This window comes from Delphinapterus leucas, chromosome 20, assembly GCF_059928025.1.
Source record: "Delphinapterus leucas isolate spDelLeu-1000000601 "Yukka" chromosome 20, BTC_Dleu_Yukka2, whole genome shotgun sequence".
NCBI lineage: Eukaryota > Metazoa > Chordata > Mammalia > Artiodactyla > Monodontidae > Delphinapterus > Delphinapterus leucas.
The window spans coordinates 47,897,071-47,925,016 of NC_143148.1; the positions used below are offsets into that span (position 1 = coordinate 47,897,071).

The following is a 27,946-nucleotide window of genomic DNA, read 5'->3' on the forward strand; positions in this document are numbered from 1 at the left end:
GCTCTAATTGATGGTAGTGTTTCATTGTATTTTCATTCTCCTACAGATGGTTATTTGGCTTGTTTTAAGCTTTTGTTTATTATGAATAAAGTTGCTATAAACATGATTGTACAATTTAAAATTTCCGTTTAATAAACATGTGTAAAAGAAAGAAAAGACAAAATTACCCAAATCCTGAAGGAAAGAGGGGACATCATCACAACTGATCCTACAGAAATCAGAAGGGTTGTAAGGGAATATTAACAGCAACTTTATGTCAACAAAATAGACAACATAAGAACAATGGACAAATTCCTAGAAAGACAAATTACCAAAAGTGACTCAAGAAGAAATAGAAAATCTAAAAAAAAAAAGAAGAAGAAATAGAAAATCTAAGTAGATCTATCACAACAAAAGAAACTGAATGAAAAAGACTTCCCACAAAGAAAAGCTTAAGTGCAAATGGCTTCACTGGTGAATTCTGTCAATATTTAAGGGAGAAGTAATACCAAACATACATAAACATTTTCAGAAAGCAGAAGAGGAGGAGGATTTTCCAACTCATCTTACAAGATCAGTATTATCCTGCTACCAAAGCCAGACAAATATATCTCGAGAAAAGAAAACTATAGATCAATATCACTCATGAATACAGACACAAAAGTCCTCAATGAGGGACTTCCCTGGTGGTTCAGTGGTTAAGAATCCACCTTCCAATGCAAGGGACATGGGTTCGATCCCTGGTCGGGGAGCTAAGATCCCACGTGCCGCAGGGCAACTAAGCCTGCATGCCGCAACTACTGAGCCCGCATGCCACAACTAGAGAGAAGCCTGTGCACCACTACAAAAGATCACGTGTGCTGCAACTAAGACCCGATGCAGCCAAAAATAAATATTTAAACAAATAAGCAAAAAATAAATTTAAAGAAATCCTCAATGAAATATTATAAAAACGAATCTAGCACCATAAAAAAATGATTAACACCATGACCAGGTAGGATTTATTCTAGGAATGCAAGGTTGGTTTAACATGTAAAAGTCAATGTAATGCACTGTATTAATAGAACAAAGGACAAAAGCCATATGATCCTCTCAAAGACACAGAAAGAGCATTTGATAAAATCCCAAACCTATTTCATATGATGATTCTCAACAAACTAGGAATAGAAAGGAAATTCCTCATCCTGTTAAAGGGTCCCTGTTATGGACTAATACAATCTGCATCCCTCCAAATTCGTATGTTGAAATACTAATCCCAGTACCTCAGAATGTAACTACATTTGGACATAGTTTTTTTTTTTTTTTTTTTTTTCTGTTTTTTTTTTTTTTGCTGCATTGGGTCTTTGTTGCTGAGCACGGGCTTTCTCTAGTTGGGGCGAGTGGGGGCTTCTCTTGTTGCAGAGCACGGGCTCTAGGTGTGTGAGCTTCAGTAGCTGTGGCACGTGGGCTTCAGTAGTTGTGGCACGCGGGCTTAGTTGCTCTGCAGCATGTGGGATCTTCCTGGACCAAGGATCGAACCCATGACCCCTGCGTTGGCAGGCGGATTCTTAACCACTGCTCTACCAGGGAAGTCCTGGACACAGACTCGTGCTCTTATAAGAAGAGGAGGTTAGGATACACATACACACAGAGGGAAGACCATGTAAAGACACAGAAGATGGCCATCTGTAAGCCTAGGAGAGACCCTCAAAATAAACCAACCCTCTTGACACCTTGATCTTGGCTTTCTAGCCTCCAGAATGTGAGTAAATAAATTTCTGTCGTTTAAGCCACTCAGTCTGTGGTACCTTGTTATGGCAACCTAGCAAACTCATACAGCCCCTATGGAAACCCTACAGCTAACATTGTACTTAGTGGTGAAAGACTAAATGCTTTCCCCACTAAGATCGGAAACAAGGCAAGGATGTCTACTCTCACCACTTCCGTTCAACACTGTACTGCTGAATGTGCAATTAGTGCAATAAGGCAAGAAAAACAAATTAAAGTCATCTAGATTGGAAAGGAGGAAGTAAAACAGTCTTTATTTGCAAATGATATGATCCTGTATTTAGAAAATCCTAAGCAATGTTTAAAAAAAAAAAACCTACTAGAACAAAGGTCTCAGGATACAAAATAAATATATAAAAATCAAGTGTGTTTGTGTAAACTAGCAATAAACAATCCAAAAATGAAATTGAGAAATATTTCCTTTCACAATGGCATAAAAAAGCACAAGACCTAAGTGCATAAGACTATAAAACATTGCTGAGAGAAATGGAAAAATATCTAAATAGATGGAGAGACATTTCATATTTATGGATTAGAAGACTCAATATTGTTAAGATCCCAGTTATTCCCAGATTCATCTACTGATTCAATGCAATTCCTATCAAAATACCACAACCTTTTTTTTAAAAAAATTATTTATTTTTGCGTTGGGTCTTCATTGCTGCACGTGGGCTTTCTCTAATTGCGGTGAGCTGGGGCTACTCTTTGTTGCGGTGAGTGGGCTTCTCATTGCGGTGGCTTCTCTTCTTGTGGAGCACGGGCTCTAGGCGCGCGGGCTTCAGTAGTTGTGGCTCGCGGGCTTAGTTGCTCCGCAGCATGTGGGATTTTCCCGGACCAGGGCTCGAACCCATCCTGCATTGGCAGGCGGATTCTTAACCACTGCACCACCAGGGAAGCCCGCCTTTTTTTTTTTTTTTTTAAAGAAAGTGAGAACTGGATCCTAAAATCTATGTGGAAAGGCAAAGGAATTGGAATAACCAAAACAAATCTGAAAAAGTAAAAGATGGGAGAACTTATACTACCTGATTTCAAAACTTGCTATGAAACTATAATAAACACAACTATGTGGTATGGATTAAAGATAGATATATAGATCAAGGGAAGAGAATGGATACTCCAGAAATAGTTAAATTTATGGTTAATTGGTTTTTTAAAATTTTTGTTGGAGTATAGTTGATTTATAATATTGTGTTAATTTCAGGTATACAGCAAAGTTATTTGGTTACACATATACATATATCCATTCTTTTCTCATATAGGTTATCACAGAATATTGAATAGAGTTCCCTGTGCTATACTATAGGTCCTTGTTGGTTATCTGTCTTATATATAGTAGTGTGTGCATGTTAATCCCAAGCTCCTGATTTATGCAACCCCCAACATCTCATCTTTGGTAACCATAAGTTTGTTTCGATATCGTAAGTCTGTTTCTGTTTTGTAAATAAGTTCATTTGTATCATTTTTTAAAAATTAGATCCCATATATGAGTGATACCATATGATATTTATCTCTGTCTGACTTACTTCACTTAGTATGGTATCTCTAGGTCCATCCATGTTGCTGCAAATGGCATTATTTTGTTATCTTTTGTTCTTTTTATATATATATATATATACACACACACACACACAATGGAATATATATACCATGAAATATATGCCAATGGAATATATATACATCTTGTTTATCCATTCATCTGTCGATGGACACTTAGGTTGCTTCCATGTCCTGGCTACTGTAAATAGAGCTGCAATGACCATTGTGGTACATGACTCTTTTTGAATTATGGTTTTCTCTGGATATGTGCCCAGGAGTAGTATTGCTGGATGATATGGTAGTTGTATTTTTAGTTTTTAAGAAACCTCCAGACTGTTCTCCATAGTGGCTGTATCAATTTACTTTCCCACCAACAGTGTAGGAGGGTTCCCTTTTCTCCACACCTTCTCCAGCATTTATTGTTTGTAGATTTTTTGATGATGGCCATTCTGAGCGGTGTGAGGTGATACCTCATTGTAGTTTTGATTTGCATTTCTCTGATAATTAGCGATGCTGAGCATCTCCTCATGTGCTTTTTGGCCATCTGTATGTCTTCTTTGGAGAAATATCTATTTAGATCTTCTGCCCATTTTTTGATTGGGTTGTTTGTTTTTTTGACATAGAGCTGCATGTTTGTATATTTTGTATCTATGCATTTGTATATATTTGGAGATTAATTCCGTGTTGGTTGCTTCATTTGCAAATATATATTTTCTCCTATGGTTAATTGATTTTTGACAAAGATGCCGAGACAATTCAGTGGGGGAAAGGATGATCTTTTTAACAAGTGGTGCTGGGACGGTTGGATATGCTAAATCATGAGATTACACAGCTACTTCACATCATACACAAAATGAATTTCAAGTGGATCATAGACCTGAGTATAAGAGCTAGAACTATAAAACATCTAGAGAAAAAATTGGAGAAAATCTTTGTGACCTTGGGTTAGGCAAAGAATTCTTAGTTATAATACCCAAAACACAATTCATAAAATGAAAAATTGATGAAATGGATTTCATAAAAATTTAAAACTTTTGGCTTTGAGAAGTCACCATTATGAAAATGAAAAGACAAGCCACATAGAATATTTACAAATCATATGTCTGATAAAGGATTTATATGCAGTACACAAAGAACTCTCACAGTTAAACAATGAGAAAACAAACAACCAATTAAAAATTGGGCAAAGATTTTAATAGACATTTCACAAAAAAGATATATGAATGGAGACCAAGCACATGAAAAGATGCTAAACATCATTAGTCACTAAGGAAATGAAAATTAAAACCACAGTGAGGTACCACCACATATTCAGTAGATTGACTACAGTCCAAAAGACTGATGATACCAAGTTTTAATGAGATGTGGTCGAATTGGAACCTGCATGTATTGCTAGGGGCAGTGTAAATTTTACAGCCACTTTGGAAAACAGTTCGGCAGTTTCTTAAAAAGTTAAATATATACTTATCCCCAAACCCAGAAATTCCACTTCTAGTTATCTGCCCAAGAGAAATAGACACACATGTCCACACAAAGACTTATACACAAATGATCATAGCATCATTCGTAATAGCTCAAAGCTGGAAAAACCCAGATTTCCATCAAAAAGGTGTGAGCTGATAAACTGTGGTATATCTATATAATAGAATATCATTCATCAATAAAAGGGAACAAACTTTCCCCCCAGCTTTATTGACATATAATTATCATATAAATGAACAAATTTTGACACATGCCACAACATGGAGGAACTTCAAATGCCTTTAGCTAAGTGAATGAAGTCAGACACAAAAGATGATATATTGTATGAGTCCATTTATAGGAAATTTCTAGAAAGGGACATCTCTAGAGGAGAAAGGTCAGTGATTGTCTGGGGATGAAGATGGGAGTAGGGACTGACTATATTTATGACAGAACTTTTGGGGATGATAAAATATTCTAAACCTGGATTGTGGTGAAGGTTGTACAGATGTATAAATTGACAAAAAGTCATTCAAATGTACATATACAGTGGGTGAATTTCACAGAAGATAAATTATATCCTAATCTGTTTAAAAAGCAAACAAACAGTAGGAAACACTTACCAAATCGTTTTATGAGTCTAGCCTTACACTGATACGAAAACCAGACAAAGATATTACAAGAAAAGTATGTAGGGTGAAGTGGACTAATGTCCACAATTTACTTTGAAATGCACCAAAACCAGGTTAAATTAGTGAATTGATATCAGGATGAATAGAAGAATAAAGATCTGATGAAGGATGTTTAGAAAAATGGTAGAATCTAGCATTAAGTATTTTGATATTCACTGTAAAATGCTTTTAACTTTACAGTACATTTGAAATCTTTAAAAATAAAATGCAGGTTTCCCTGGTGGCGCAGTGGTTGGGAGTCCGCCTGCCGATGCAGGGGACATGGGTTCGTGCCCCGGTCCGGGAGGATCCCACATGCTGCGGAGCGGCTGGGCCCGTGAGCCATGGCCGCTGGGCCTGCGCATCCAGAGCCTGTGCTCTGCGGCAGAGGCCACAGCAGTGAGAGGCCCGCGTACCGCAAAAAAATAAATAAATAAAATGCAAAAAAGGAAATGAATTTGTATGGCTCAGCTGAGAATAATTTTTATAAAGACAAAAAATGTAAATAATATGGATTTAATCCAAAAGGAAAATAAAAACAAAGCTTACAAAATTGGTGGCAAGTGGAAGGAACGAGTGTGTGTATACAGCGTGGGAGCTAAATCATCTTCCAAGTCAGCAGAGAATATCTGAACACTGGAAAACCAATAAAATAGCAGGATAAGCATGAATTAGGAAAAAAAGAGTTAATCACCAGAAGAAAGACCTGTAAGAGTCAGACGATTACCCCTCGAGATTGAGAATCACTTGTAGTATTACTTGACTTAAAATTTGTGTGGGTATTACTTTGATGAAAGTCAAAATTAAACTTAAAAATCAGTCATAAAAAGCTGATACGTAAGTCATAAGGAAAATAATAAGCAGGTCCTATGTGAGTCAGCAGCCCAAGACCTTCGCCTGGTTGGGTTGCATGGTTGAGCTGGAGACCAGAGTTACCCAAGGCTGGTTCCCTGAGGTCAGAACTGCTCCTCCGTGGAGGGTTCCTGGCTGCTGAGGGTGCTGGACTGGCCCCGAGCCCTCTCGAGTCTCCAGAACCTGCCCCTGCCTCAGGTGGTGCAGTGGGGCTTAGAGGTTGCAGGAGCCTGGAGGTGGCATCCCCATCTGCCTCTCTTGTTCTCTGTTCTTCTTAGCTCCTGACTGGCTGGGCATCTGCAGGTGGAGATCCTGGAGGGCTGCCTGGAGGAGGAAAGCATGGCCTGGCTAGGCAAAGAGAATTTTACATGTGGGATGGGGTGTGTCACCAGGTCATATGGAGAGAGACTGTGCCTAACCTTTAATGAGAAGGGTATGTGGACCAGACATTTAGAAAGCATTTGGAGGAGGAAAGGTGGAGCCCAGAACAAGCAAGCGTGTTGTAGGCCCAGAGCTCTGGCACTGAGCACGAGTGGAGAGGAGAGTGGGATCCTGCTTTTTCAGGCCCAAGTCCTCCGTGCTTGTTGCCACTGGTGTGTCTTCCTCCTGTGATTCTGCTGAGCTTCGGTTTAAAAAGCTGCCAGGATAAGGGGAACGAGTCACGAGTGGGGGCCCTCTGCTTGGGTGAGACTCTGGCCAGGCTCCCCTGAATCCACACTCTCCTCTGTGGCCAAGGGTCCTGGCTGTCTTTGCTCCTCAAGGAGCAAGGCCGGCAGGGGCTTGTGGCAAGGGGCTGAGAGACAGGACACAAGTTTCCTGGGAGGCTGCTGTGATGTTCCAACCTAGAGCCTGTCGGAACAGAGGTTGGGTGTCCAAACTGGTCACCCAGGGGAGGAGGTGTAGCCAGCAGAGGGGGGTCAGCTGGTCCAAGTGGGAATGAAGCACAAACGTCCAGTGCTACTCAGGCCCCTGGAAAAGCTGGAAAGCACAGAGGCCAAGGCAGCCAAGATCACCGGAGGCCAGAGTAGAGCTGCTCACAGGTCATCCACACACATGCATCCCTGGGCCTGGAAAGAGCTCACTCAGCTCAGACAAGCCCACTGGATTCCCAGGCTGCCTCCTGAGTGAGTGAGTCTCCACCAAGCCCAAGTAGCTCGTAAACAAGTCATAATGAGCACAAAGCATCAGCCCCAGGGGCACCTGGGGACTCCCGCCCAGCTCCCGCCACAGGCGTCAGGCTCACAGGCCTGGGCACAGGTCTCTGCTCTTCAGCTGCATGTCACCAGCCTCCATGGTCATTCAGTTTGGCTCATCACCCACACCTCCCACAGTCTGGAGCCTCAGGTGCCAGGCCGTGCAGCTCACTTTGCAAGAATAATAATAAAAGTAGCTGTTGTGTAAAATTTTTCACAAATTTTGGGCCAAGTATTTTATACGCATTATTTGAGTCTGCAAAAACAAAAACCCAAACGTATCATTGCCCGTTTTACAAGCAAGTAATCGGAGGCTGTGATGATTAATTTTATGTATCAACCTGGCTAGGATATGGCGACCAGTTGTTTGGTCAAGCACCAGTCTAGATATTGTTGTAAAGGTATTTTCTGGATGTGAATAACAGTAAAATCAGTAGGCTTTCAGGAAAGCAGATTACCCTCCATAATGTGGGTGGGCCTCATCCATTCAGTTGAAGGTCTTAAGAGAAAAGACAGAGACCCTGTGGAGGAAGAAGGAATTGGGCCTCCACACTGCCTACGAACTCAAGACCCCCAACATCAGCTGTTCCCTGGGTCTCCAGACTGCCCGCCTGCCCTGTGCATTTCAGACCTGCCAGCCCCACAATCCCATGAGTCACTTCGAGATAAATCTCTCCCTCTACATATATACATATCCTACTTGTTCTCTCTGTCTCTCTTTTTGCCTATTAAAAAATTTTTTTTTTAATTATTTACTTTATTTTTGGCTGTGTTGGTCTTCGTTGCTGTGTGCAGGCTTCTTACTGTGGTGGCTTACTTACTGCGGAGCACGGGCTCTAGGCACCCGGGCTTCAGTAATTGTGGCATGCGGGCTCAGTAGTTGTGGCTTGTGGGCTCTAGAGCGCAGGCTCAGTAGTTGTGGCGCACGGGCTTAGCTGCCCCGCGGCATGTGGAATCTTCCCAGACCAGGGCTCGAACCCGTGAACCCTGCATTGGCAGGCGGATTCTTAACCACTGTGCCACCAGGGAAGCCCTTTTTGACTATTTTTGAAATTTCAGGTAAATAAACTTATATCAGCATGTATTCTTTGGGGTTTTGTTAGACATAACAATATTATGTCCACGAGACTTACCCATGTAGTTAGGTTTGGCAGTAGTTCTTTTCCATTGCCGTGAATATACCACAACTTATGCATCCATTCTACTTAAGTGAAAGACCTGTTAATTAACAAGACATGTCTTCTGCCCTGTTCTGCCTTTCCTCCTCTGCCATCCAGCAAACAGGACAGGATCACCACAGTCAACATTCCCATTGGGAAAAGGAGAAGATGGGACGCACACAGCACTCTTTGTTTCAGAGTAATTCTGAAATCTTGGGATGCAAATGTTACAAGAGCCCTCTATTCTCCAGGTGGAAAATATTCTATGATTAGATTTTCATTCTGGCTTTGGGGAGCAGGCCCCTAACACATTGTTTTCTGTAGCTCCTTACTCTGTCCTCTGGGCTCTTCATTCTACCCCCTTCCTTCTCCTCCTTGGCCACATCTGAATACGCCACATCTCCGAGGGCTAGGCAGTTTTCTCATCCTGCTTTGATCTCAGAGAAGATTGGGGGCCCAAGTTGGTTTCAAGCTCAAACAGTCACTGCCAATGTTTGTCCAAGGCGATATTCCTTGGCAGTAAAACTTTTTCAAATACATAGCTTTTTTTTTTAATAAGTTTATTTATTTTGTGTTTTTTTTATTTTTGGCTGCGTTGAGTCTTCATTGCTGCATGCAGGCTTTCTCTAGTTGCGGTGAGCGGGGGCTACTCTTCGTTGCGGTGCATGGGCTTCTCATTGCAGTGGCTTCTCGTCACAGAGCATGGGCTCTAGGCATGCAGGCTTCAGTAGTTGTGGCATGCGGGCTCAGTAGTTGTGGCTAGCAGGCTCTAGAGCGCAGGCTCAGTAGTTGTGGTGCACCGGCTTAGTTGCTCCACGGCATGTGGGATCTTCCCGGACAAGGGCTCAAACCCGTGTCCCCTGCATTGTCAGGCGGATTCTTAACCACTGCGCCACCAGGGAAGTCCCAGCTTTTTGTTTTTCTTTTCCATTATGGTTTATTACAGGATATTGAATATAGTTCCCTGTGTTATACAGTAGGACCTTGTTGTTTATCCATTCTACATATAATAGTTTGCATCTGGTAATACCAAACTTCCAATCCTTCCCTCCCCCACCCCACCTCCCCCTTGGCAACACAAGTCTGTTCTCTATGTTTGTGAGTCTGTTTCTGTTTCATAAATAAGTTCATTTGTGTCATATTTTAGATTCCACATGTAAGTGATATCATATGGTATTTGTCTTTCTCTTTCTGACTTACTTCACTTAGTATGATAATCTCTAGGTCCATCCATGTTGCTGCAAATGGCATTATTTCATTCTTTTTTATGGCTGAGTAGTATTCCATTGTATATACATACACCACATCTTTATCCATTCATCTGTCAATGGACATTTAGGTTACTTCCATGTCTTAGCTATTGTAAATAGTGCTGCTATGAATGTTGGGGTGCATGTATCTTTTAGAATTCGAGTTTTGTCTCGATATATGCCCAGGAATGGGATTGTGGGATCATATGGCAACTCTATTTTTCTGAGGAACCACCATACTGTTTTCCATAGTGGCTGCACCAATTTACATTTCCACCAACAGTGTAGGAAGGTCCCTTTTCTCCACACCCTTTTCAACATTTATCATTTGTAGACTTTTTGATGATGGCCATTCTGACTGGTGTGAGATGATACCTCACTGTAGTTTTGATTTGCTTTTCTCTAATAATTAGCAATGTTGAGCATCTTTTCTTGTGCCTATTGGCCATCTGGATGTCTTCTTTGAAGAAATGTCTATTTAGGTCTTCTGCCCATTTTTTTGTTTGTCTTTTTGTTATTGAATTGTATGAGCTGTTTGTATATTTTGGAAATTAAGCTCTGTGGGTTGCATTGTTTGCAAATGTTTTCTCCCAGTCTGTAGGTTGTCTTTTCATTTTGTTTATGGTTTCCTTTGCTGTGCAAAAGTTTATAAGTTTGATTAGGTCCCATTTGTTTAGTTTTGCTTTTATTTCTGTTGCCTTGCGATACTGACCTAAAAAACATTGCTACGATTATGTCAGAGAATATCTTGCCTATGTGGTCTTCTAGGAGTTTTACAGTGCCATGTCTTATGTTTAAGTCTTTAAGCCATTTTGAGTTTATTTTTGTGTATGGTGTGAGGGAGTGTTCTAACTTCATTGATTTACATGTGGCTGTCCAGCTTTCCTAGCACCACTTGCTGAAGAGACTGTCTATTCTCCATTGTATATTCTTGCCTCCTTTGTCAAAGATTAATTGACTGTAGGTGTGTGGATTTATTTCTGGGCTGTCTATTCTGTTCCATTGATCCATATGTCTGTTTTTGTGCCAATACTATGCTGTTTTAATTGCTGTAGCTTTGTAGTATTGTCTGAAGTCTGGGAGGGTTATGCCTCCTTCTTTGTTCTTTTTCCTCAGAATTGCTTTGGCAATTCTGGGTCTTTTATGTTTCCATGTAAATTTTAGGATTATTTGTTCTAGTTCTGTGAAAAATGTCATGGGTAATTTAATAGGGATTGCATTAAATCTGTAGATTGCTTTGGGTAGTATGCCATTTTAATAATATTAATTCTTCCCATCCAAGAGCATGGGCTATCTTTCCATTTCTTTAAATCATCTTCAGTTTCATCAATTTTTTTTTTTTTTTTTTTTTTTTTTGCGGTACACGGGCCTCTCACTGTTGTGGCCTCTCCCGTTGCGGAGGACAGGCTCCGGACGCGCAGGCTCAGAGACCATGGCTCACGGGCCCAGCTGCTCCGCGGCATGTGGGATCTTCCCGGACTGGGGCACGAACCCGTGTCCCCTGCATTGGCAGGCGGACTGTCAACCACTGTGCCACCAGGGAAGCCCCTATCAATATTTTTATAGTTTTCAGCACATAAGTGTTTCACTTCCTCGTTCAGGTTTATTCCTAAGTATTTTTATTTTTCTGATGCAATTTTATTTATTTTTAAATTTATTTTATTTTATCTTTATCTGTGCTGCATTGCTTGTGAGATCCTAATTCCCCTACCAAGGATCGAACCTGGGCCCTCAGCAGTGAAAGTGCAGAGTCCTAACCACTGGATTGCCAGGGAATTCCCTTGATGCAATTTTAAAAGGGATTTTCCTTTTTTACTGTCCTTTTCTCTTATTTCATTATTAATGTAAAGAAATGCGACAGGTTTCTGTATTTTAATCTTGTATCCTTCTACCTTGCTGAGCTCGTTTATCAGTTCTAGTAGTTTTTGTTTGGAGTCTTTAGGGTTTTCTATGTATAGCATCATGTCATCTGCATATCATGACAGTTTTACCTCTTCCAACTTGGATACCTTTTATTTCTTTTACTTGTCTGATTGCTATGGCTAGGACTTCCAATACTATATTTAATAGAAGTAGTGAGAGTTTTTATCATGAGTGGATATTGAATTTTATCAAATGCTTTTTCTGCATCCATTGAGATGATCATATGGCTTTTGTCCTTTCTTTTGTTGATGTGGTGTATCACATTGCTTGATTTGTGTATGTTGAACCATCCTTGTGAGACATTTTGCCCAAGTGAAAGTATTAACTGGTTACTATCATAATCAATTTTTTAAAATTAATTTTATTTATTTATTTTTGGCTGCATTAGGTCTTCGCTGCTGTGCGTGGGCTTTCTCTAGTTGCGGTGAGCAGGGGCTACTCTTCATTGTGGCTCGTGGGCTTCTCATTGCGGTGGCTTCACTTGTTGCGGAGCACGGGCCCTAGGCACGCGGGCTGAGTAGTTGTGGCTCATGGGCTCTAGAGCGCAGGCTCAGTAGTTGTGGCGCACGGGCTTAGTTGCTTCGCAGCATGTGGCATCTTCCTGGACCAGGGTTCGAACCCGTGTCCCCTGCATTGGCAGGTGGATTCCTACCACTGCACCACCAGGGAAGCCCTATCATAATCAATTTGAAAATTGATTTAAATCAATTTAAAAATTGCTCTTTCTCTTTAGATTTAGTCTCTGTTGGTGACTGCTACAGAGGTCCAGGAAAGGTAACCACCTCCCTGGGTGGCTACCTGGGTCATACACTAAGGAAGAGGCAGTGCTGGCCAGCTCTAAAGTTGTACTCTTAACCAACCACCACAACAACCCTTTCAGCTTGGACTCTGAGAGGCTCCAGTCAAATGATGCCGCAGATCCAAGTGTCTGAGGGTCCCTAACTCTACAGAGCCTCTCATGGGAAAGAGAGCGGAGGGATGGGCACACCTCTCTTTGGGAGGCTACACCAAAGGAGCCTCATTCGCTCCTGTGTCACAGGGACCCCGTTGGGTTGTCAGTTATCATCTCTCCGGGGAGATATTAGTCTGACTTGGGTTTCTAACTAATCGCCACAGTGTGTCCTCCATGAGGGGCTTTCTGAACCCAGGAAACCCCATTTCATAGGCCACAGCGCCACCTACTGCTGGTTTCTATGAACAAAGAGAGTGACTGAATCATGCTGATCTGAGACCACTCCAGCATTAGCCCCATTTTACGGATTGGCAAACAGAGGTTCTTTAAGAACCAGCTCAAGTCCTGCCTCATCCACAAAGCTTTACACAACTACCATTTCTCCTCCAGACTTTTCAAGAGTTGGCACCCAGGGGATTCCAGATACAAGAGGAGTTCGGAAAGCTCTTTAGAAGGACGGACATGTCTCTCAGCCTTGCTGATTCCAGTTCCTGTGGAGGATATGGGTTTAGATTCCCCAGGTGATTCTAATGCACCACCACTGTCTCTACCACATTTCTTGGCACTGACTTGAATAGTTCACTACTTCATAAATACTTAGATGTGAGGCCTGGTTTTTATTATCTGCAACTTGAGAACGTGCTTCTCTAGGCCTCACTTTCCTCACAGGTCAAGCAGGGATACTCTGCTCTAATTCACACAGTTGTGGTGAAGTTTCAACAAGGCAAGGCAGTTAGGGCACAGGAGCCACTTATAAAATTACTCTGTCTTATAGGGACTCTGAAATAGCACCCTGCACCGCACTGAGTCCATAGCAGGTGTTTTACTGCAAAACTGCACCATGATTTGTGGGTGCAGGTTGGTGTGGTGAGCGCACTGGCTGCTTCTCTCAGACAGTGAGCATTTTCCCCACAGGTGTGAACAAGAGTGTAGGCACAGCCCTGGTTTCCACACAGACATGGGCTCACAGGTGCGTGGGGGATACGCCCTGTGCCAGGTTCTTACCATGGAGTCAGTGTAAGGCTGGATGTCAAGTCCAGCGACAGCGATAGTAACTTCAGGGGGAGGAATGGGGTTTCTCCCCCAGCCATGCCCCCACTGCATGGAGAGTAACACTTGTAAACGTTTGTGTCGTCGCTATGTCAGTTCTCAAATTCTCTTTTACACTTCGGTAACAGGACAATGGTTTTATGTGCAATGTTTATCCCATCACCCAGCAGGATGCCCCGCCACAAGAGGCCATCCATTGAACGAAATCGGCTTGTGTGGTGAGATGGCCTTGAATCCAAAGAATGGGAACTAGCGAGTTGGCCCAACACGCAGGGGAGGCTGTACCATTAGATCGCTGTCCATTCAAAGAATATGTACTTTGTGCCATGCTCTGTTCTAAGTGCTGAGAACATGGCCCTGCACGAGATTTAGGTTCTGTCGTCACAGGGCAGAGCTTGCAACTAGTGGGAAAGGCAGTCAACAAACACTGATCTACTTCAGTGCCAAGTTCTATAAAGGAAAGAAAACAGGGCGATGTGATAGTAAGCAAGGTGACGGGGAGCTTCTCAGAGGATGTAGTGAATGATTCCTCTTCCTCTGGTCCAGACAAGCAGAGAAGGCGCAAAGAGTAAGATCCGGCCCAGAGCTCAGGTATTCTTATCCTGCCTCCGAGGTCTGGCCGGGCCAGCAGACAGGATTTTCCATCTGCTCTGCTAGCGATTCGCCCAAGAAGACCCGGGCGACTTCCAAAAAACAAAGTCAGTCCAAGAATCTTCTTTACGCCCTGACTAGTGTCTTTGGGCGGTGGACCTCGTGGCACCAGGCCTGGGGACTCGCATAGAAGGAAGAGAGAACCCCCGCCCTCCCCACACTGCAGCGGGGCTGCCGCCATCATGGCGATCCCGGCTGCACCTGGACAATTTAACAGGGCCCGAGGCTAGAGTCCTAAAGCGGCCCTGAAACACCAGGCCTGCAGCTCACCGCCATCTTGGCAGAGGCGGTTCCCCGCTACACGCACCCAGGGGCGGGGCCTCGCGAGACCCAAACAGGCCCCACGTGTCAGGGGCGGAGCTCTACCCTGACGTCACGGCGCACGTCGGATGGAGGACTAGAGCCGGCAAACCGTAGCTGGCTTCTCGCGTCACGGGAACTTTTTTCTCCCTCCTGTCCCGACCCCTTCCCTGTCTCTGTCCCTGTCCCACCTTCCGGACCCCGGGAACCCCGGCAACGGTTGTGGCTGCTGCCCCGCTTCAGGCGGGGTGTTGCTGAGCGCGGAGCCCGAGGGCGCCCGTGAGGTAAGGAGAAGCTGCGGAGCCGCCCTGGCGTCCCCGTCCACGCGGACCTTGGCGGCCCGGGACCCCCAGCGCCCCCGCTTTCCGCTGTGGTCTCGGTCAGGGGGCTTCCGGCGTCCCTCGTTTCCCGTCGGTTCTGCCTGGTCCTCGGAAGGCGCGTCCCGGCGCCAGGACTCCGCCCGCCGGGGCCGACAGCGCGTCGCCCGGTCTCCCTCAGCCTCTCTGCGGCGGTGGCGTCTCGCGGACCCGTGCCCGGCTGCCCAGGGCCAGCGCACCGGCTCTGGCAGGCGCCCGCAGCCCAGCCCGGATGCCCAGGGCGGCCGGGGTAACCTCGCTCCTGAGGCCCGCCTCGGGCAGGCAGCCCCCACCCCCACCCCCACCCCCCAGCGTGGGTCGGGCTTGCCCAGGTGGGTCGTCTTTGCAGGCTGAATTGTTTTCCCGCGTGGCAACGTGCGGTCCGCTTGTGCTTAACTAACCAGTAAAAGTGCTGCAGAGTCAGCGGTGAGGTTAGGTGGAAACGTCCAGACCGGGGCGGTGAGCTCTCTTCCCAACGTTTGACCCTTTGGGCCTGATGTGTATGACACCGAGATTTGATTCTGGCATCTTCACGTCCGTTTCGCCCGTGCCTTGTAAGCATGTTGTCGGGGGCTGCGGGGCGGCGAGGTAGCCGGGCTGAAGGGGACACGTTCCTAGGGCTAGAGATTTGTGTTAAGTTCTCAAACTTGGCTGATCACCTGGTGCACTTGTTGAAAAATACAGCACCCTGGACCGCAGGATCAGCATCTCCAGAGAGGGAGCCTGTGAGTGAGTGAGTGAGTGTGTGTTTTAAAACACGTGTCCCAGGTGGCTCTCATTTGGAGGCAGGTGTGGGAAATACTGTGTTAATCCGTCTCTTCTCATCCAGTCTCCCTTGTGACCAGCAGCCAATTTCTACAAGGTGTTGTGACCATGCAGAGGAACAGCTCAGAAGGAGTTGGAGCTGTCCTCTTGCTCTTGTTGGTGTAAGCAGATCTGAGTATAACCAGCGTCAGTATTGAGATTGTTTAGCAGGAATTCTTCTCCTTAGCAGAAATTAAACACGTAATTTACTTTCAACTAGGTGTGTGTTTTACTTTGTTGTCTTTGACATTTTCCGTTTCTTCTCTACTGGCTTTATCTCCTCTGATCTCACTCCTTTGCTATCGCTGCCAAACCTACTGGAATAGACTCTGATGCCATTGTTTCCTATCCTGTTTTTTTGTTTGTTTTTTGGTGTTTTTTTTTGGATGCGTCCTCGGCATGTGGGATCTTAGTTCCCTGACCAGGGATCGAACCTGCGCCCCCTGTAGTGGAAGCGTGGAGTCTTATCCACTGCGCCACCAGGGAGGTCCCTAGAATCTTCATTTCAGAGATGTGCTCAGGCCTCTGTGTGGGGAGAATGGTGTGCAGATGAGAGGCGGGAAGCCCAGTTGGGAACCTTCTGCAGTAAAGAGAGGATGGCGGGCTGTGCTCAGTTCAGGGCAGTGGAGATGGAGTGGAGATCCACTGGAGGGAGATTTAGGATGTAGGGTTGTTGGTTAGGCCTTGATGATTGACTGGAGAGAGGAGATGAGAGAAAGGGAGGAATGTGGGATGACACCCAGAATTCTAGTGTATGGTGTTCCTGGGGGACACAGGAAGTGGAGCAGAGTTGGAGATTGGGGAAGATGGCTTTACCTTTTGGATGTGCTCAGTTTGACCTGTGGGAGTCCAAGTGGAGGTGGCCCTTCTTCCACTAGACGTGCGGGTCTAAGGCTCAGGAGTGCTATGGGTTAGGCCATCAGTCATGGCAGGAAAGGGAATCACCCTGAACAGTGGTGGATGGGGAAGCGAAGCTGGCCTCCGGGAGCCCTGGGGGATGTCAACACAGAGGGAAGGGCAGAGGAGAGAGGCCAGTGATCAGGGCAGAAGGTGCCACAGAAAACAAGGAAAGAGTGTGTGGATAGGAGGGAGTGAGATGGTGCCCAGAAAGTGCCCTTGGAAAGGAGCAACATTTGCGTTCCTGGTGAGAGGAGTGCAGTGGCCTGGTGGGGCAGAAGCCCGACCACTTTTGGTTCAGAAGAGAGTAGGACGGGAAATAAAAAAGGTTGTGAAATACATGTTAGGAAATTTTTGCTTAAAAAGTCCACAGGCCAACTATGCCACCACCAAGGTAATAAAAGAAGAACTTAAGGGCTTCCCTGGTGGCGCAGTGGTTGAGAGTCCGCCTTCCGATGCAGGGGACGTGGGTTTGTGCCCCGGTCCGGGAAGATCTCACATGCCGCAGAGCGGCTGGGCCCGTGAGCCATGGCCGCTGAGCCTGCGCGTCCAGAGCCTGTTCTCCGCAACGGGGAGGCCACAACAGTGAGAGGCCCGCATACCGCAAAAAAAAAAAAAAAAAAAAGGACTTAAGACAAAGGTGGTGGCAAACATCAGGGCAGCTCATTGCTGCAATAATAACATTCTGGGAAAATATAGTTGATACTGGTATTGGTGACCTTTGAGTGGAGAGAAATCTTCCTTCTGTTTTTGATTTTTTGCAAGGACCATCATTTTAGAATTTTAAAAATTAAAAATTGCTAATTGAGTGTTTTGGAGCTTTGTTTTATTTCTGAAATCGCCTGGGCGGGGGGTGGGGGTACTTGAGCACATCTAAATGCCGAGGAGAAGGAGGTAAACGTGAGGGTATGTGAAAGAGGGAGGACAGCTGATGGAGCTCGGTTCAGGGGAAGGGGGCAGGAAGGGGGATCCAGGCCGTTGTAAGGGATTAATTTCTGACCCTGTGAAGGAAGGCAGGGATGGTTTGCTGATGCAGGGAGGTATACAGGTGGCGTTTTGGGGAACAAGATGAGACAGATTATCTGCTTCGATGAAGGAAGAGAGGAGGTGGTGTTAAAGGTTGGGAGAAGAGCCATGTTATGGGTTCAGAACCCGGATGTAGAGAGAGCTGTGCCTGTGGCTTAATAGGAAGTAGTCCGGAGCTAGGTAGGCGTGCCTGCTAACTTAAGGCACAAAGGAACAGGATCTTTTCCAAGTGTGACTGAGTGGTAATGGTTCAGAAGCAAGGAGGATGCCGACTGTGCCTCTTGATGGTGAGGTCAGTGGAACAGGGCTGGTGGCTGTGTGACAGTGACAGTTCCCTCAGGAGAGCTGCATTTCCATTAAGACAGAGGGTGGAGATAACATTAGTGAAGTGTTACCAACCAGGGATCTTGGCCTCCTTAATCAATAGAAATTGATAAGAGGCCAGACAGAAAATTCAGGCAGGGCTTTATTGGGCTCCTGCTGCAGCAGGCGGGAGTGAAAACAAGTAACAGTCTCCCTTGATTGCTCCGAGGCCGGCAGCGAGCTGGTTCCTTATGTGGGGTGAGGGCAGGGGTGGGTCCAGGAGTCAGGCCAGAGGGGTGGCTTGGGTGGTCTGCCTCCCCACTCTGGTGGTGGTGAGTGCAGGGGGCATGCACAGGACCCTGCTTTTGCTCCTGACCCCTGCTTTTGCTCCCAGCTCTTCAGAAGTGGCAGTTGGCTTTTTTTTGGTCTTTTTGTATCTTGTCTATAACTTCCCCCAGCTGTGCATGCATGTATATAGTTATTTTTAGTCCCTTATAGTTTCTTTGTATTTTGTTTGTATTTCATTTGTTCAGGTGTAAGCACTGCAGCAAAGGGTCCCAGGTCCTAGTCTGTCTCATTATCCCCTGAGGGATTCTACACCTTTTATTCTTAAGGGGTAAAGGGCCAAGTGTCTCATCATCTGGAACTTCTTCCTGCCAGACAGGGGCTGCAGACCCTAGCTTACCCTAGAGGTGTAGAAGTCCCTCTCTGACTGTTCCAAGGACCTGTAGGGACCTGGGCCACCCTCTGCTGGAATGGGTTGAATTCCTTGAGCCATCATGAGTCTTACTTGAAACTCTTAGAGCCTAGAAAACACAAACTTGCCCAGAAGGCTAAACAAACAAGGGCCAAAAAGGAGAAGAACACCAGTAGCCACTAAAGGGCCTAGAAAGGGAAGGAACCAGGGTAACTTTAGGAGGGCTTCCTTAACTGTTGACCAGGCAGTGGAGGCGATATTGCCGCTTCTAAAATTATGAAGCCAGTCTGCCTGGGCATATATTTCCTTAATGTTAACTTCCACCTGTCCTATCACACTAATTCAGGTGCAGTAGGAAGTATTATCGCACAGACTCCACCTTGTTCTTCCAGAAGGTTATCAAGAGCTAGACGACTGTCAAGAACTAAATTCGCCAAAGAAACGAGAGGTCTTAAGTCCCATTAAGGCTTGTCTTGTCTGTTCCATCATATAACCAAGCTGTCTGATCTCAGTGTTGCTTCATGATAGGTAAAGCCTCCCCATGGAGCTGCCAGTCCTGTGGCCAGCTCTGCCTTTGCAAAGATCATTCCTAGGGGACTTCCCTGGTGGTCCAGTGGTTAAGACTCTGTGCTTCCAATGCAGGGGACCTGGGTTCGATCCCTGGTCAGGGAACTAGATCCCACATGCATGCTGCAACTAAAAGATCCTGCGTTTCGCAACTAAAGATCCTGTGTGCCACAACTAAGACTCCACGTAGCCAAATAAACAAACATATATAGAGAATAAAGATCATTCCTAGTGCTTTCTGGGTTTGGTGATGAGCCTGACTGGTTCTGTTACAGATAAAAATCCCTCTTAACCCTGTAGTCCTTATAGCCCACTCTCCTATGAAGTGAACATTGTCAGTGCATTTATATGCTATGGCTTGGTTGGAAAAGACAGGGTCTGTCGATAATTCCGTAACATATGATGGTCTGGGTGTCCGCAGAGGAAAACAAACCCTTCCAGGGGTGCAGACCTGAATGTCTGTCTCACAGTTGTTAAGACCGGATAGCCCTTGGAGGACGTAACTGTTGTTAGTACTTAAAGAGTTAGGGGACAGCAGACTATTATGTTGATGATTACGCATATAAAGCTCTACAACATTTCTAACAAGATGTTCACGTATGATCCGCTGAGTACAGTAGCAAGAATGGCAAACAGGAGTCCAACCCACTACATCATTTTACTTATCTGTCGATGGTGCCTGTCTTTTGAATAGGTATCTCAGACCTTCCACTGGCTTACAGGTGTATTGCTCTTCTGTTGTAACCTGCGGGGTTTCTGGAGGTAAAAGCTTTAGTCTGGAAAAATGTACCCAACTAGATATCCCTTGCACTTTGACAGCAGTGGGAGTGGTTCAGATTACTTTATAGGGGCCCTTCCATTTTGGCAATAGTTGGTCTTCGGGGGACCCCTTTCCAGGTTTTAAGAAGAACTTGGTCCCTGGGATTTGTGAAGGAACAGCTCCTTCCTCTGTATTTTTAGTGGGAGCTTGCAGTGCCTTGTGGGTATAGTTCAGGATTGTCTTTTGAACTTGTCCTAGATTAATAATGTGTCTCAGGGCCTGGTTCACTTCTTCATCCACTAGAATGTCAGTAGTAAGAAAAGGTCTCCCATAGGTCCTTTTATTGTTTTACTTGTTTATTTTTTAAGGAGTTTTTTTTTTGTTTATTTTTGGCTGCATTGGGTCTTCGTTGCTGCGCACGGGCTTTCTCTAAGTTGCGGCAAGCAGGGGCTAGCTACTCTGTTGTGGTGCGCGGGCTTTTCATTGCAATGGCTTCTCTTGTTGCGGAGCACGGGCTCTTAGGTGCACAGGCTTCAGTAGTTGTGGCAGGCGGGCTCAGTAGTTGTGGTGCAGGGGCTTAGTTGCTCTGCGGCATATGGATCTTCCCAGACCAGTGCTCAAACCCGTGTCCCCTGCATTGGTAGGCAGATTCTTAGCCACTGCGCCACCAGGGAAGTCCTGAAGACATTTTTTAGAAAGCAGAATTGTGTTAATACAGTCTTTTATTCAATTTTAACATAATTTTATTTATTGAATAGTTAAGACAGTCACATTCCAAATTCAAAATATATGAAAGGGTCTATAATGAAGAGTTTTTCCTCTTTCTACTTGGACTTAATTTCTGGGAAATTTCAATCTTTTAAAAGTGGAGAGAATGTATAAAGAACCCATGTACCCACCAGCCAGCTTCAGTCTGGCTTCATCTATTGCCACTGTTCCACTGGATTATTCCCTGATGTTGGCCTTATTTTAAAACAAGCTGAGACTGTGTCTTATGCAGTAAAAGGCAAGGATTTCCTAAGTTGAAATTGCTGCAAATCTCTTTGGGGGCCATTTAAGAGCTCTTTTACTACCACTGATCACTTTAAGATTTTATTTGCTTTTCCAGAGCTCCTTTCCTTCCTAAAGAGTATCTTTTTTCTCCGTCTTTATGCCAAGAACTCTGTAGGAATGTCCCATACTTCCCCAAGGCTTCTGCTTCTGATAGATGGCCCAGTTGGCTCATCTTAGAAAACCTCCACAAGACATTTTCCGAAAGGAGAGGGAACAGAAAGTGTAAGGAGTACGGAGTTTTGAATCCCCTAAAGCTGACGACTGTGTTTGGGTCTGTTTTCGTTGCTCAGAGCCCCTGTTGAGTTCCCTGCTGCGTAGGATGCCAGAACTGGAGACTGGAGATCATGAAGTTGGTGAATTGCCCCGAGACCTTCACCCCGGACATGAGGTGCATCATGGGCGAGTCCCCTTCAGTGCGGGGCTACTTCGTCCTGGCGGGAATGAACTCTGCTGGCCTTTCGTTTGGTGGAGGAGCTGGAAGGTAAGTCTTTTGCACTCAGGTTCTGCTTGCGAGGCTTCTTCCTTTCCGGAATTACTTCTGGTTCATAGGATTTGTGATATACCTAATCCAGTATGTTCATAATAAGAGGAAGACACATGTCATGAGAGAGTTGTCCCCTTGAAAGTGTTTGCCATGGGAGGCTCTCCCCGTGTTCCAGACACGTCATTGTACAGAATGTTTTTGGAACTCCTCTTTTGGAGTTAGCCTTGGAGCCAGTGGGATGTTTTTTTGGAACTACTTCAGTCATAACAAATGTTGCTCATTCATGAAACTGGAACTAGAAAGAGCAGGTTTGGACGATACGATGATGAAATTTTTGTTAGACATGTTAGCCTACCTGTGGATTCCCAGATGTGGTGACTCACAGAACAGTTGGGTAAAGAGAAGAGAAGTCCAGTGACTAAATTTCTGGATGGAAGCTAAGTATAGTAAAGGATCACTGGCTGCTTCTCTCTGTTTTTCTCTTCTATTGCTGTAAGCAAAAATACACACACAGCTCGTTTTCCACACGGACATGGGCTCATGTTACGTAACATCTTACAGAAAGACCCGAATGAACTTTTTGGCCAACCCAGTACTTGAGTGATGAGTCAAGTACCAGGTTCTTACTAAGTCAAGTGTAAGGCAGGATGTCAAGTCCAGTGACAGTGATAGGGACTTCAGGAGGAGGAATGGGGCTTTTCCCCCACAGCCATGCCCCCCATTGCATGGAGGGAAGGGATCTTATTTACCTGTTTTCAAATTCTCTTGTACACTTTGGGAACAGGTGCAAATGGTTTTATTTTATTCTTAGTGATGGCAAAAACATATCTGGTTACCACAGATGCAGGACATTTCTCAGGCAGACACAGCAAGAGTAGTGAAAATGTCCGTTTATTCATTTACAAACTTAGTAACATAAAATAAAATTGAAATCTGACTTGATAGAAATACAGTGCACAACGTTAATACCACAATTCGCAGAGGGCAGAAATGGTCTGTCACCCTGTGTGCCTGTCATCACCAGGGCTCGTGAGAAACATCCCATTTACTAAAGTGCCTCGCACGTCTTCAGGACCACATGCTGATGCTACACGTGGGATAGAAAAGGGCTGAGTTGAACTGCACGTTTACAAATGCGAAGAACGAGTTGTAGCCTTTACAGTAATTACAATGGCATTTTCTTACATCCCAAGAGTTGACCAGAGAGTAAAGTGTTAGCTGTGCTGCTGGAAGACCCTTCACTGAAACGAGCTGCAGAAGCTTTCGACCCTACACCCATCTGTTGAAGGTACTTTTTTTCGTCTCCACCCACCATGTGACACTCTGGAGTGTAAGGCACTAGAACCTGGCTTGGAGGAAAGAAGTGCCCCAAGCTCCAGTTCTTGGTGTGCAAAAGAAATCCTGGCATAGATCCATAGAAACAGATGCTAAAAGTATCCTCTCCACTTCTTACAATTTCTGTCCTTGAGAGACAGAAAAATGAGAAGGCAGAAAGTCTGCAAAGGATGAAAATAGGTGTATCTAAATATCATGAGAAAAATGGCCCATGAAGAAACGTGTAATTCCCCAAGGGTTCTGCTCAGAGAAGTCACGAATCATACACAAGGAGCTCTGGTGTTTAATGGATAAAAGAGAAGGCAAAGACGTACAAAAATACTCAGTCCTCTTGAAAAATAGTGTATTTGTAAGGGACTGCATATGCCAGCCCCGTGATGACAAAGAAGGAGCCTTACAACTAACGGAGCACCTTAAAGTGGAGGGCAGTGGTGGTGGGTGTGGGGAGCGGCTCTGATACGTGGCTCCCTAGCTCCCTCACGACTCACTGCAGGACGTGGCTACTGCCTGTTATTTCATCTGCCGTCTCTTCCACTCAACTGTGCTGCTCCTGAGTCCATGTGCCTGCACATGACATGTGCCAGATGAAAATTCCTTACTCGTGAGAAACTTTTCTCTACCTCCTGTTGATAAAATGCTGCTTATATCAAAGTTTGTGAGGGATGGGGGGTGTGTGTACAAAAAGAAAATGAACACAGTAGGTTATACTTCAGGATTGAGCACTGTTGACCAAATCTCTATCTTAGATACTAAAGATACTTAGATCCTTGCTGCCTACACTGGCCAAGAGGCAACAAAGATATAAAAAGGAACTTGTAATGCCTGAAAGCCAGCCAATGCAGTTATTTTAGAGGCAGAAATCAAGGCGGAGGGGTCATCCCTCCAGTGAAGCAAAATCACTTTAGGAAGCTCCTATCATTCCTGCCACATACATGGTGGCAGTGGGGAGGGGTTAATGTCGCAAATGCATGCAAAGGCAGGATAAAGGAGAAAGCGGAAGAGTTATTTTTCACGTTGAGTTACTTTCTTGGAAACAACAGCCTAGGAAAGAAGAGATACAGCTAAAACTCTTGGTCTGTACAAGGAGGTAGAATCCAGGGACATCACACCTCCTGATGAGAATCAAACAAGTGACTTGGTGCAGAAATGGGAACTTTGGGGCCAAAGTGAGACTGGGGTTAATCACTGGGCTAAATGGCATCTCTTGCATTTGGGGGTACAGGGACTTCTCAGAAAAGCACTAGAATGTAGTGGGAACTGTTCAGTTTTCTCTCCTGGAGCTTGTCCTGCCCATGCAGTGCTACGTGACCAAAACACAAGTTAAAGGACATCACATTGTGCTATCCAAGCAGGTAGGTCTTGTCTGTCCCTTTTTGCTCTAAAAACTTTCTGAATTAGAGCTTTTATCACAGACAAGAAATCTTTAATGTCAGTCACATGACCATGGGATTTACATGTGGCACAAGTAGCTAGGGGCTTATCTCAAGAGAGGAGAAGGCTCACAGGAGACTTGGAACCTTGATTCTCCATCTGTTTGAAGCCAACACACTTTGTGTTTCTAGGTTCAAAATGATTCTTCAATTGCATATGCTGAGAAGATTGTGGAGCCCCTCTCCCAAGACAGCACAAGTGGTGATAATAACATCATTTCAGAGAGAAGAAAAAAGTACCAACCACCTAAAACGAGTCCAGCTACTCCTTGAACAATCCCTCCAACCTCCAGGGAGAGGTGAGTTGTCACAGAAAGCAAACACATGCGGTCCCAGTGCCCATCGCGGATGACGCAGAAATGAAGATGTTTTGATTGTCAACTATGCTTGAGGCAGGAAAGAGTCACCCCCTTCCCTTTAGGACCAAATGGAGAAACCTACCAGATTCATATTGCTATATTTGAATGAACCAAAGGAGACTTGAAAGATGAATTGTAAAGTGCTGGAAGATAAATATGTAAAGTTTCAGGGTACTCAATAAACAAGTGATTTCCCCCCCCAGAATCTTAACATCTTGTCAGTCTCTTAGAAGTGTGACCCCTATTTATGGATGTGATTTACGCATAAATCTAGATTTTCTTTTGGATTCAATCCCAAATAACTTTCCATTTATAAAGACGACTTTGCAGTGGTGTGCATGGGATACCTTTAGTTCTACACATCTGTTTCCATCTTCTTGGGTCAGTCGGCTCCCTGCTGGTAACACCTGCATTGTCCGGTGCCAGTTTGCTGCTCTCCCAAGTTTCACAGCTGCTGTTCACTGCTCTCCAGCTGGGCAGCACCTCTCCTCTTTGCCTAGAAGCAGCATCTCTCAGCTAGTTAAATTCACATTTGCACCAAAATACCAAGGCCCCCCGACAGAATTCTAATCACATACTCCCTCATTAAATCAATGAAGACCTCGTAAGAAGGTGGACACTAAAGTCAGTGATCAAGTGGGTAAACAGAAATCCCAGAGAAATGCCAGAACAGGCAGACACCTGAGAATTGTAAGCTGCTCTAATAAAATGAAAGGATTGTCTCTGATATACTTACAGACCTATCAGAACTAATGCATCCAAGATACCAAGATAACAAAGGCTATGGTTAATTAAAATCTCTAGCAGCCATTTGTTTGCAAGGGTAAATTAAGTGTGGGGATGGATACCACAGTCTGTGCGATCCAAGTTCCACCCTTAGAAAATAGAGACACTGCTTAGAAGTGCACAGGGCGCTCTTACCCCAAGTTACCTTCTATTCCAGAAAATGTGGAGAGATGTCTGGAAAGAGAAGACGGAAAGCAGACCTTGGGCTCAGGTAACATACGCTCTCCATACTGGGAACTCTCAAGGGACCCAAGTGGGTCATCTCTGTGTGGATCTGTGTCTTTTGTGCGGGGGAAGCAACCCTGGGGTCCCAGTAGCTCTCTTCAACTCAGCGTGGCCACAAGGTTTAGTTACTCAGCCAGGATGCTTGTCCTGCCTCCCCCGTCCTAAGGGAGAGAGCGTGCACTGAGCCAGTGGGCCTCCTGTGGAAGGGACACATGAGGCTGAACTGAAAGTCACATGCGCTTGGAGAAGAGGAACATCAAGGTGGGGTGACTGAACTGTGAGTAGCTGAAAGAAAAGCAGCACTGTTTCACAGAAAACTCAGCATCGCTGGAGCTTAGTTTGAGGTCACACCCTTTCAGCTAGGAAAAGCAACACTAAAGGCAACATGGTCTTTCCCTTTCAAACACTGTGGTTATTTGTTTAGTCGGTTAAATAAACCACAACCCTCCTCATAATAGAGATTAGCAAGAGATGAAGAAAATTATAGGCAGGTGGCCCTAGCCCAACAGTCTGATAACTGGGTCAGGATGGTTAACTAATCTGTGCTAAACCCCAGGTAACACCCACATGATGCCTCTCATCAGCGAGGTAGATGGTCATCCTCCTGCTAGAGGTATCAGGGTGCCGACCCACAGCACAAAGGGATGGGAGAAGGACCTGCCTGGCTAAAAGGCGTAAGCTATTCCACACGGCTGTATCACACAGACAGCAGCTAGCCAGAATTCACAGGTTACTCGAGAAAACTTAGCCCCACAGAGAGGGACTCTTACCCTGAGGCCTGCACACCACAAGCCTCCCTTGCTTCAAGACCCAGCATTAAGTGAGGCTGTCACTGTAACCCACTTCCACAAGTGGAGTCTGCCTCTGTCCTGCCTTCCTGTCCCCACAGGAACCTGAGATGGGGGGAGGGATGACCAGCCCAGAGTGAGTATCAGGAGATGGGAAACTGCAGAAGGAGGGAGGAGAAGATGGAGGGACAAGAGAGGGTGCAAAGGAAAAGTTTTTAACGCTTAAAATTATATCAAGGAGATAAGACAAGGAAGGTAAGAGGTGGGAGGCAAAGGTTAAATCAAGAAGAGGGATGGGATCAGGAAGAGGAGCTCCTTAAGATGACTAGAAGGTGGGAAGGTGGGGGGACTGCCTGGCATTACTTCCCGTGCAAGTCACTGAGCTCCACGTCATCCTTTCGGCGCTTATGGGTGAAGAGGGAGGTGACCGGGTAGAGCTTGGCCTTGGCCTGGAACCGGTGTCCTGCGATGTCAATCTCATATTCTCCCCGGTTGATGAAATCTGCTGTCACCACCTGCTCTTCTCCGGTGTCCTCGGAAAAATTGTGCACAAAGCCCAGGCACACGTGGCGCTCCAGGGTGTAACCATATGCGCTGCTGGTGGTCTTGCCCACGTACTGCCCGTTTCGGTAAATGGGCTCCCCCCACCAAGGCCAGAGGTCCAGGTCTGTGTCGTGGTCGTCCAGGATGAACATAGTGAGGCGTTTGTACACCCCGTTCTGCTTCTGCTGCAGCAGGGCATCTCGCCCAATGAAATCCATCCCCTAGGAAAGAGCACAGAGACAGCATCACCGCTCGGGACCCGGTGTCGCTGCAGTGGGCTGCCCACTCCCACCACACCCCTGCAAGCTCTGGAGAACGTGTGCTTCCCCCATGCGGAAAACTGCATTCACAGTATGAAAGACACCAGAGAATTCTTGTAACAACACAGGTACGCATCGCTCTCTTTTCTATTTTATAAACACATTTCAATCACAAGACCACACAGAACAAAAATAGGAAGAAAAATCAACACTTGAAAATGCTTGCTAGAATTATTTTAGAAAAACAATGTTTTTATATAATCTCAACCAGCAGTCCATGCATATATATCCGTATTCTATGCATAAATATTTACATATGCATATGTCCAAAAAAGAGCAGGATAAAATAAACTCTTAACAATGCGTGTCGCTGAAAAAATATTCTTTATGTTTTTCCCTATTTTCCAAGTCGAGTATTCTTTACTTTTATATCAGAGAAAAATAGTTACCTAATTGCTCAAAAAGAACATCAGAGATCTACTATACTGATAGGGAATGACTGCTAAGATTGCTAAGATATTTTAATAG

The 27,946-nt window shown here is 45.1% G+C and overlaps 1 protein-coding gene and 1 long non-coding RNA gene across 4 annotated transcripts in view; one reads left to right on the forward strand and one right to left on the reverse strand.

The window, feature by feature from the left end:
* Positions 1-1,321: 1,321 nt before the first annotated feature.
* LOC111179525 (uncharacterized) lies at positions 1,322-25,732 on the forward strand. Of its 2 annotated transcripts, none has more exons than XR_004022967.2 (4): positions 1,322-15,655; positions 21,499-21,689; positions 22,886-22,980; positions 24,590-25,732. It is a non-coding gene; the product is annotated as an uncharacterized LOC111179525 (long non-coding RNA). The 2 variants fall into 2 exon arrangements; XR_016390885.1 differs by having other exon boundaries at positions 1,322-15,029.
* Positions 22,566-27,946, reverse strand: part of PDPR (pyruvate dehydrogenase phosphatase regulatory subunit) — a 38,619-nt gene continuing 33,238 nt past the window's right edge. The window contains exons 18-19 of one of the 2 annotated variants that reach the window (XR_016390880.1): positions 25,748-27,379; positions 22,566-25,312 (exon numbers count right to left, since the gene is read on the reverse strand). Coding sequence is in view for 1 of the 2 variants with exons in the window: in XM_089902428.1 (XP_089758554.1) it covers positions 26,975-27,379 (405 nt within the window). In the remaining variant the exon portion in view is untranslated. Of the gene's footprint in view, positions 27,380-27,946 lie in introns of both variants that reach the window. The other variant, XM_089902428.1, reaches the window with a different exon arrangement.